The following is an 11,465-nucleotide window of genomic DNA, read 5'->3' on the forward strand; positions in this document are numbered from 1 at the left end:
TGACGGAGAGCATTGTTCTTTCCTCGCCCTCTTCATAGCAACAGCCTATAGCGACGTATCAGTACAAAACTCGACCTGAATTGTCACTGGAGGGATCAAGTGCCAATCCCTGCCAGGCAACATTCATTGTATGTGTGTACCTAACCTTATACAGATGGTTCCTCAGCATTAAAATCTTACGTTTTTAATAGATCCTATAATGTGGGATCTCCATTCCCTCCGATTTTTAATGACATATTTCGCAAGTGTTGGGAACAACATGTTTGAGGGTGTCAGAACAATGCAGTGTGGCTAAATGCTTCCATTAAAGGAACACTTGAGTGACAAAAAATAAATGATTCTAACTTACCTGGGGACCCCTGGACGCCTCCTGTGCCCACAACCTCTTCCTGGTCCCCTCAGACCAGCAGCGGCGACCCCCACACAGTTGGCCGGTCGGCAAGAGTCCGTGCCTACTGCGCATGCGCGGCCCCAGAGCCGCATGCAGTCTGCACTCCAGCGATCAGGAACGTTCTGCGCAAGCACAGTACGCGGAAATCGCTACTGCCCAGAACGCAGGATTGCGATCAGGGCTGCGCATGTGCAGTAACCGCCGACTGCCCAGCTTTGTGGGGGTCGCCGCTGCTGGACGGGGGTGACCAGGAGGATGTCATCGACACAGGGCGAGTCCAGGGGGCTAGAAGAAGCCCCAGGTAAGTTAATAATTTATCTTTTTCACTTAAATGGCCATTGCGTTACATTCCCTATACTGCGGAAACCCAAACAATGGAATGGGAAAGTGCCACCGCACGTTTTCGCATACAGTAAAGCATAGTCATTGAAAAGTATGCTTCACTGTCACTGTTAAAACCTGTGTTTTGCAGTTACGCACTGCATGCTGTGCATTACCATGCAGCACACCATTATACCGCATGGCACACGCCGCACTGTGAACACCGCATAGGTGGTGCATTGCAGTGCGGCGACGATACAAAGTGGCCGTTATACCACCGCACTGAATGTAGCATGCAGGGCCCATTCACACTCGAGCGCATTGCGCCCACAATTCGCTGATCACTGGCGATCAGCAAAGCGCTACTGCAGAAGCGCTGCTCATGTAATCCTGTGGGATTATTCTCACTGCAGCAATTGCTGCGCATTTGCGATTATCGCCAATCGCAAACGCGCTACATGCAGCATTTTTTCTGGCGATTGTGTCGTGATTCTCATTTACTGGAATGAGAATCGCTAATCGCAATCACAAAAAAATTTCAGACTAGCACAATGCAAAATTGTGATCGCAACCACTAGGTTGTGAACGAGTGTGAACGGGGGCCGTAGGAATTTTCTTTTCCATCTATAGCATTTACAGGCGTTAAAACACACAATTTACATGTCTGAAAATGTTAGTAAAATAACAATAAAGGCTTGGAAACACATGGACGGGTGCATAGAAGCACAGTCTGTGCCTTTCCAGGTGTCTTAACACAAAGCCGTGTAATGTCTGTGTCCCTAAGCTTAGGAGTGAACACAGGAACACTCTGAGGTCATGCAGTGCTTTTTCTGAATGTGAACTGCCTTTTAAACAAGCAGAGGCAGAGTCACCGAGCAGCCATTTGTGCCCAGAACCGCCTGCAGGCTGCTTCCCTTCCCAGGCTGCAGGCTCACAGCTGCTGCAGTCATCCTGGCATCTGAGGACAGGCAAGACAAGATGGCTCCTCCCTGGGCTGAGCCCAGCCAGCAGGCCTCGCCTCCTCCTGCCCCCTGCCATTGGTGGATTTGCATGGCTCAGCCCAGTTTTCCTGGAAAGTTCTTGGAAATATATGAGCCTAGTTGTGCTCTTAAGACTAGGGCAGCATACTGACACACACCCAGGGCTGCTATATATAGATGCAGAGCGCTGTAGAGTCATAGACGACACTGCCATGCTGAGAGGAGGTCGGTGACACAGGATTGTCCATTCTCTATCATCACCTACACAGCTTGTCCACCTGCAGCACAATTTCCTGGAATTGAGATTCTGCTTCTCCTCACACTGCGGACTGGGAATTGTTTCTTTAGGAGATTTATGCCATTTCGCCTCTCCTGGACGGATATGATTCTTTGTGTGAGAGGGTAAGACACGTCACCTATCAGACATTCGAGAATAAATCGGAAATCGATGAGCTTGGGTGGTGGTTTGGGGATTTTTCGCAGTGCTTATGGATCGTGTTGTTATGTGTGTTTGTGAAACTTGTGTACGATTGCTATAAAGGAACGCTTGTTGTGATGTTTTCGATAAATTTCTCGATGGCTGCTGTGTCTAATGTGGTTGGCTGATTGTCTGCCTGTCTGTGCTCTCTGTCTCTTCTATGGCACTTGTGACGTCACCTGCATTCTCAATATAACACCCCCTCTTCTATATGTTCAGTCCACAGAGCCTGCTGGGGGAGCAGAGGGGTTGTCGACCTTCCGCACGCGTGGGTGTCCCAGGATTTGTGGCCGACCAAGTCATGCACCCCCTGAACCCACCATCTTGCCCGGGACAGCCACTAAACTCGCCAGAGCTGCCCCCTCGGACGCCGGACACCCAGGCTAATCCCCCGCCAGCCCAAAACCGTGTGCGGGACCCAGAAGAGGACCTGCTGTGTATCGCCCAAACTTTTTGCTACTTACGAGAGTCAGGTAAGTGGTCCGGACGCTGTGACATCTGTTTATGAACCTGCAAGTTTTGGCCTGTATGCTCAACATGGAAGGAAAAAAAAGTAAAATAATACAGATATAAGGATATTGATACCGAGAATAAAAATGTGACGTATCTGTATTAGGATTGTCTCCACCTAGATTAATATTAGGTTTTTTTTTTCTTAGCATAGACACGTGGCATGAGAAGAAAAGGGATGTGTGATTAGCAACAATGACGTTGTAGTCTCTGCCAAAATACTGAGAAGTCATTATTCTCTTCCATGGAAATGACGCTGACTGTTTTCCTGGAACAAACAGAAGCCCAATTAAACGCAGAACGCACAGAAAGATCCAAGCGTGTCATCTCCCTTTGATGACAGCCGTATTTATAATAATGAAAGGAAATATGCGTATCTTCACTGCAACGCATAGAAAGTTTAAGGAAAAGTTTTTGAATATTACGAGCAGGGCGTTGCCATTGTTACTTACAATTAACTAGCTGCCACCGAGAACCAGAATTTAATCTCCTGTAAATGTGTTCTCAGCATTCCTGAGTCTTTTGGGAAAACCTATTTTAAATGCTTGAAATCGCTGTACTTTTTGTTTGTTTTGTTGTTTTGCTGGTGATTGAACCAAGGACTATTTTTTTTCCTTACACCCATGAAACAAAGAAAAAAATAAAAAGAAATAAAACTGCATGTAGATTGATCTTGCTTTACTGTCAACAACAGTGACAGCTGGAAAATTAACTACCGTTGCGAGTGCCCATGACTTAGTTTACCCACTTTAACTCTGAAATGGCTGAATCCGATGTTGTAGAGAGGTCATTTTGTAAAAAGCACCGTGAATTTTTTTGGGGGTAGTAAATCTGCTGAATGCACACTTTGCCTTTTGGCAGTAACGATACTGTAGCTTGATAGGCAAATTTAACGATCCTGAGAACATTTTTGATTTTTAGGTATTGGTTTTGATTTTTTTGTTTTGTTTTTTATTTTGGTTTGTTTTGTTTTTTTTTACCTATATTTTCATCCTGACAATAGGCATACAACACAAAGCACTCGGTTTCTTGACTGTGTGGTGTAAAACTGATTAGAGTAAAGAATCACATTACTGTACATAGTTTCACAAGTCTCCTGAAAGTTTCTCTAAGTGCGTCACATTTGGTTCTCCCTCTAGGTTGGTACTGGGGGTCGATTACAGCCACCGAGGCCAAGCAAAAGCTACAGAAGATGCCAGAAGGATTTTTCTTGGTACGGGACAGCACTCACCCGAGCTACCTTTTCACCTTGTCTGTCCGGACTAACCGAGGACCCACCAACGTACGAATAGAGTATTCAGACAGTCTTTTCCGTCTGGACTCCAACTGGCTGTCCAAACCACGGATACTTTCCTTTCCTGATGTAGTCAGCCTGGTCCAACACTACGTGTCCTCCTGCAGCTCGGACAGCGCCAAGGAGCCTGCCAATGAGCCACCACCTGCTCCAACGTCTCTGAAGGAACCGACCGCCGTGCACCTCAAGCTACTGCAGCCTTTACAACGGAGCTCAGAAAGTCCAAGCTTGCAGCACCTCTGTCGCCTCCAGATAAACCGGAGCATGGCCTCTGAGAAAGAAGTAACTGAACTTCCTCTTCCACGTAGAATGGTGGAGTACCTACAGAGGTACCCGTTCAAGCTCTGATTCTTTTTTTCCCGTCAGGGCCGGACATTAACTTTTTTCACGCAAACTTCCTTTGCACGGGGCGAACGTCCCAGAATGTATATAGTCATAATATTTATTGTACCACCCACACCCAACTTTTTTTTTCTAGGACTTGTAGTTGCCCAAAAAACTACGTCGTTCCTCAGGCACGATGGGGACTGCTCTGGGTTCACCGATATGGTCACTATAATAGTGATCGAGGTGGACTTTCGTATCCACTTTTATAACCTATGATATACTGCCATAGTCTGTTTTCTAGGAAAGCAGGATCTGTTGCACAGGGAATTGGGGGAAGAGAGAGCTGGACTGTCAATGTTTTTGGTTTTTAGATCAAATAGAATGAAAAGTAAATCGGCCCCCCACAGCAGAAGGACCTCTGGGGTCGTGAGGGGTGTTTTGGGTGGGAAGGAGGGGTTACAGTGCTGCTAGACTGACGTTCAACCAGTTCCCTGACTGACAATAAATAGGATTTGTTATTACTTTTGTTGTCTTGTTACTTCATACTGTGAGGGGGTGCTATGGTTGGCATCATTGCTGCTCCAGACCCCAGCAGTGACATCACATCTTTTCTCGTGAGGTCACTGTTGAGATTTCCATCCTCCTGTGGGTCTCTCTAAATATAGCATGCTTCCAAGAACTGTGTGATTAGCTCAACGTACAGGGGGCCAGCTGTTGCTGCCGTCAGGCTCTGATATTCTGTAGGGCTTTCTGGAATACATTAGTGCTAAAAAAAAATGTTGGAGAATTTTACACCGAATCGAATCTAACCTGACTGCACCTGACTGTTAATGTCTGTAGGAAAAGAAATCTGAATACTGTGTTTCTTTTTAACCTCCTTGATGGTCCGATTTTTTTTTTTTTTTTTTTTTTAGGGTTTAAAATGGTCCATTTTTTTCAGCTTTTAGACCCTAAAATTCAGCACTAATCACACCCAAAGGTATGTTAGATAGCCACTGCACAGAACTCACCTCCCTGAGATCCACTGCTGCATTTCTTCCTCCTGTCCTCCAGGGGGCACTCTATATGGTGAGATCGCTGTCTGTTGTGACAGACGGCGATCCCACCCGTGAGATTGGGAGTGATGGAGGAGATTGTCCGTATCCCAGGGAGATACGCTTTACATGTGCTCTGCAGCAACCCACACGGCGTTAACCCAAACCCAGGCTCGGGATTACTGCTAGCAGCATGTTTCTTTACCTGAGCCTGGGGTGGGAATATTGCCGGGTGGGAGGGGGGGGGGGGTTATTGTAGGTATTGTAACCTGTATTACCCTGGCAACATGCGCATTACCTAGGTAACGCGAGTTGTGCTAACTGCGCAACATCAGTACACGGCAATTTTACCAATTTTAGGTGAATATGCCTCTTAGTATATATCCTGCTTACAACCTGCCCTGCTACACTTTATATTTATTTACTTCTTTTTTATTGTAACAGTTAATATACCAGGGCTCTATCTCTAGCAGCGGCAGCTCTACTGAAAGCACATTAAACGATCACTATCTCAAAAATTGTAAAACTTTAAAATCCGTGTGAATGCATTCTAATGAGGCATACATTTCTCTCAGAGTAAGGTGCGCTAGAAATTACTTTTTTTCCTATATTCTTCCAGTAGCTGTCTAACAGTTATGACAGGTTTTGGACTAGTCCATCTCCTCATGAGGGATTCTCAGTATTACCTTTATTCTTTACAAAAGCACTTAATGGAAAGGATCTATACAAAGATGCCAGACAGCTCATCTCCTTGTATGTACAATGTTCAGGAACTCGGACTGTGCCACTGCCATCCTGGGGGTGCTTCTGAATATAAGGGATTCCTGAGAATCTCCCATGAGGAGATGGACTAGTCCAAAACCTGTCAGAGCTTACTTACTTAAAAGTGAAAGTATATTTTACTCTGTGATAAATGTAAATCTTATAGGTGTATACACATCATTTTTCGTGATAGTGATCCTTTAAGGGCCGGTTCACACGGATGCTTGGCGGGGGTTTACCGCCAGCGTCCGAGACTCGTCGTCAAACACTCCCATTGGTGAATGGGAGCGTTTGTATCAAGCTAGTTTACTACTAGGGATGATCAATGAGATGCAAATATTTCCAAGTTCATGCAGATTTATGTAAATATTTATGCAAAGATCTGCAGCTTGAAATTGATTGGCCCATTTTAAAGGTGTGTGGGTGTGTGGTTTTTTTTTATTTTTTTGCATGCAAATTTACATAAAATGTGCATAAACTCGGAAATCTTTGCATCTCATTGATCATCACTGCACACAGAATAAATGTCAGCATTATAGCTATTGAAAATCTGTGTGCACTGCCTGCCGGGTCCCCAGTTCTCCCAGAATATGACCCAGGAGGACAGCGATGAAGCCCACGGCTCTCATGGGACTGGGTGAAGCACCAGGTAAGTATAACAGCAGCTTATTTCTAACATCTCTGGTACACTTAAAACCTAAACTAGAAATATGGATCTCCAGGCAACTTAGGTTTAGGATCAGATCTACAGATAACATCTCTTTGGTTTGCTTTAAATGTGGCAGCTCCCTGGTTATCAAGGTGATCTTTTGGCTTCAGTAATCTCTTCTGCAGGCCATACACACATCGTTTTCCAGCATATTCTGTCACTGATCAAATCTGCCAGGAATCTATAGCACAACATGCCACAGGGATCCATCATAAATGTGATTGATTTTTGATAAAAATCTGTCAAAATTATTTACCGGACAGGTAAACTAAAGCTATTCATGAAGTGATATTACAAGCACCATCATACTGACCAGTCTATAGTCTGCTATTTAAAAGTGCAAATGTATGCTGTATAACATCAGTGTCAGTATAATCTGTATGACAAGAGTGACAGCATCATCTGTATAACAACTGTGCCTGGATAATCTGTATGACAACGCTGCCAGCATAGTCTGTATAACGTCGGTGCCAGCATAGTCTGTATAACGTCGGTGCCAGCATAGTCTGTATAACATCAGTGCCAGCATAGTCTGTATAACATCAGTGCCAGCATAGTCTGTATAGCGTCAGTGCCAGCATAGTCTGTATAGCATCAGTGCCAGCATAGTCTGTATAACATCAGTGCCAGCATAGTCTGTATAACATCAGTGCCAGCATAGTCTGTATAACGTCGGTGCCAGCATAGTCTGTATAACATCAGTGCCAGCATAGTCTGTATAACATCAGTGCCAGCATAGTCTGTATAGCGTCAGTGCCAGCATAGTCTGTATAGCATCAGTGCCAGCATAGTCTGTATAACATCAGTGCCAGCATAGTCTGTATAGCGTCAGTGCCAGCATAGTCTGTATAGCATCAGTGCCAGCATAGTCTGTATAACATCAGTGCCAGCATAGTCTGTATAACATCAGTGCCAGCATAGTCTGTATAGCGTCAGTGCCAGCATAGTCTGTATAGCATCAGTGCCAGCATAGTCTGTATAGCATCAGTGCCAGCATAGTCTGTATAACATCAGTGCCAGCATAGTCTGTATAGCGTCAGTGCCAGCATAGTCTGTATAGCATCAGTGCCAGCATAGTCTGTATAGCATCAGTGCCAGCATAGTCTGTATAACATCAGTGCCAGCATAGTCTGTATAACATCAGTGCCAGCATAGTCTGTATAGCGTCAGTGCCAGCATAGTCTGTATAGCATCAGTGCCAGCATAGTCTGTATAACATCAGTGCCAGCATAGTCTGTATAGCATCAGTGCCAGCATAGTCTGTATAACATCTGTGCCAGCATAGTCTGTATAACAACAGTGCCAGCATAGTCTGTATAACAACACTGCCAGCATAGTCTGTATAACATCTGTGTCAGCATAGTCTGTATAACATCTGTGTCAGCATAGTCTGTATAACATCTGTGTCAGCATAGTCTGTATAACATCAGTGCCAGCATAGTCTGTATAACATCAGTGCCAGCATAGTCTGTATAACGTCGGTGCCAGCATAGTCTGTATAACATCAGTGCCAGCATAGTCTGTATAACATCAGTGCCAGCATAGTCTGTATAACAACAGTGCCAGCATAGTCTGTATAACATCTGTGCCAGCATAGTCTGTATAACATCTGTGTCAGCATAGTCTGTATAACATCTGTGTCAGCATAGTCTGTATAACAACAGTGCCAGCATAGTCTGTATACCAGCAGTGCCAGCATAGTGTGTATAGCAACAGTGCCAGCATAGTCTGTATAACAGCAGTGCCAGCATAGTGTGTATAACATCAGTGCCAGCATAGTCTGTATAACAACACTGCCAGCATAGTCTGTATAGCATCAGTGCCAGCATAGTCTGTATAACATCAGTGCCAGCATAGTCTGTATAACATCAGTGCCAGCATAGTCTGTATAGCGTCAGTGCCAGCATAGTCTGTATAGCATCAGTGCCAGCATAGTCTGTATAGCATCAGTGCCAGCATAGTCTGTATAACATCAGTGCCAGCATAGTCTGTATAGCGTCAGTGCCAGCATAGTCTGTATAGCATCAGTGCCAGCATAGTCTGTATAGCATCAGTGCCAGCATAGTCTGTATAACATCAGTGCCAGCATAGTCTGTATAACATCAGTGCCAGCATAGTCTGTATAGCGTCAGTGCCAGCATAGTCTGTATAGCATCAGTGCCAGCATAGTCTGTATAACATCAGTGCCAGCATAGTCTGTATAGCATCAGTGCCAGCATAGTCTGTATAACATCTGTGCCAGCATAGTCTGTATAACAACAGTGCCAGCATAGTCTGTATAACAACACTGCCAGCATAGTCTGTATAACATCTGTGTCAGCATAGTCTGTATAACATCTGTGTCAGCATAGTCTGTATAACATCTGTGTCAGCATAGTCTGTATAACATCAGTGCCAGCATAGTCTGTATAACATCAGTGCCAGCATAGTCTGTATAACGTCGGTGCCAGCATAGTCTGTATAACATCAGTGCCAGCATAGTCTGTATAACATCAGTGCCAGCATAGTCTGTATAACAACAGTGCCAGCATAGTCTGTATAACATCTGTGCCAGCATAGTCTGTATAACATCTGTGTCAGCATAGTCTGTATAACATCTGTGTCAGCATAGTCTGTATAACAACAGTGCCAGCATAGTCTGTATACCAGCAGTGCCAGCATAGTGTGTATAGCAACAGTGCCAGCATAGTCTGTATAACAGCAGTGCCAGCATAGTGTGTATAACATCAGTGCCAGCATAGTCTGTATAACAACACTGCCAGCATAGTCTGTATAGCATCAGTGCCAGCATAGTGTGTATAGCAACAGTGCCAGCATAGTCTGTATAACAGCAGTGCCAACGTAGTGTGTATAGCAACAGTGCCAGCTCTAAGTGGCCGCTAATGGTCCAATTTCTAGCAAAAAATCTTTCGAGCGATCAGAAATTCTGATTGGAAGTAAAATCTATCACTGCACCATCAACGAACCAAACTTTGCTTTCTATTTATCACAACCAACAAGAAAATCCAAATTTTGGTTCAGACAACTGTTTTTATAATCATTGATAATCCATTGTGCCCATCAACAGAGATTATTTACAACCAATCCGATCAGAATTCCTGATCGCTCGAATGATTTTTCACTAGAAATTGGACCGTTAGTGGCCACCTTTAGTCTGTATTACAGCAGTGCCAGCACAGTCTATACAATAACAGTGCCAGCACAGTCTGTATAACAGCAGTGCCAGCACAGTCTATACAATAACAGTGCCAGTACAGTCCGTATAACAGCAGTGCCAGCACAGTCTATACAATAACAGTGCCAGCACAGTCCGTATAACAGCAGTGCCAGCACAGTCTATACAATAACAGTACCAGCACAGTTCGTATAACAGCAGTGCCAGCACAGTCTGTATAACAGCAGTGCCAGCACAGTCCGTATAACAGCAGTGCCAGCACAGTCTATACAATAACAGTGCCAGCACAGTCCGTATAACAGCAGTGCCAGCACAGTCTGTATAACAGCAGTGCCAGCACAGTCTATACCAGTGGTTCCCAACCTTTTCCGGGCCGGGGAACACTTTCTGACCATATTTTTCTCCGGGGAACGGCGGCGGGGGGGGGGGGGGGGGGCGGCGGCGCGGGTGTTTGCGCGACCTAGTGGACAGTGCCGTGCTATTGGGGGGGGGGGGCGGCTGCATAGCTAGCATAGTTGCCCCAGTATAGGGAGTTTAGTTGCCCCAGTATGGTTAGTATAGTTACCCCAGTACAGTGCCCCAGTATAGCTAGTATAGTCCCAGTATGGATAGGTAGTGCCCCAGTATAGCCAGTAAAGTGCCCAGTATAGCTAGTATAGTGCCCAGTATAGCTAGCATAGTGCCCAGTATAGCTAGCATAGTGCCCAGTATAGGTAGGTAGTGCCCAGTATAGTGCCCAGTATAGCTAGTATAGTTGCCCCCAGTATAGCTAGTTTAGTTGCCCCCAGTGTAGGTAGTTTCGTTGCCCCCAGTATAGCTAGTTTCGTTGCCCCCAGTATAGCTAGTTTAGTTGCCCCCAGTATAGCTAGTACAGTTCCCCCCAGTATAGATGCCCAGGAGGGGGGGAAGCAGCGCTAGAAGGAGGGGCAGTGGAGGCAGCGGTGGGGAGGGGGGAAATATCCCCCCCCCTCCCTCACCTGGGACCCCTCCTTCTGCCTCTCTCCCCCTCCGTTTAGCGGTGGCAAGTGCGGCTCAGCGGCGGGAAGGCATACGGAGAATTACTCACCACTTCTGCGTTCCAAGCGCCGGCAACGTCATGTCGTCACACATCTCCGCCTTCAATACCGCCCACTGTGCTTCCGCTAATCAGGAAGAACAGTGGGCGGCATTGAAGGCGGAGATGTGTGACGACTTGACGTTGCCGGCGCTTGGAACGCGGAAGTGGTGAGTAATTCTCCGTATGCCTCCCCGCCGCCGAGCCGCACTTGCCACCGCTAAACGGAGGGGGAGAGAGGCAGAAGGAGGGGTCCCAGGTGAGGGAGGGGGGGGGATATTTCCCCCTTCCCCACCGCTGCCTCCACTGCCCCTCCTTCTAGCGCTACTTCCCCCCTCCTGCACCCTAAAGTAGGTACAGGTCTGGCGAGAGGCCAGACCTGTACGGCACACCGGGCAACATGCCGCGGCACACTGGTTGGGAAACACTG

The 11,465-nt window shown here is 46.1% G+C and overlaps 1 protein-coding gene across 1 annotated transcript; it reads left to right on the plus strand.

Moving 5' to 3' along the window:
• Positions 1-1,787: 1,787 nt before the first annotated feature.
• On the plus strand, positions 1,788-4,822 carry CISH (cytokine inducible SH2 containing protein). Its single transcript, XM_068251565.1, has 3 exons — positions 1,788-2,094; positions 2,390-2,643; positions 3,820-4,822. The coding sequence occupies exons 1-3, from the start codon at positions 2,048-2,050 to the stop codon at positions 4,320-4,322; spliced, it is 804 nt and encodes a 267-aa protein (XP_068107666.1). The 5' UTR covers positions 1,788-2,047; the 3' UTR covers positions 4,323-4,822.
• The last annotated feature ends 6,643 nt before the right edge of the window (positions 4,823-11,465 follow it).

Source organism: Hyperolius riggenbachi, chromosome 9, assembly GCF_040937935.1.
Source record: "Hyperolius riggenbachi isolate aHypRig1 chromosome 9, aHypRig1.pri, whole genome shotgun sequence".
Taxonomy (NCBI): Eukaryota; Metazoa; Chordata; class Amphibia; order Anura; family Hyperoliidae; genus Hyperolius; species Hyperolius riggenbachi.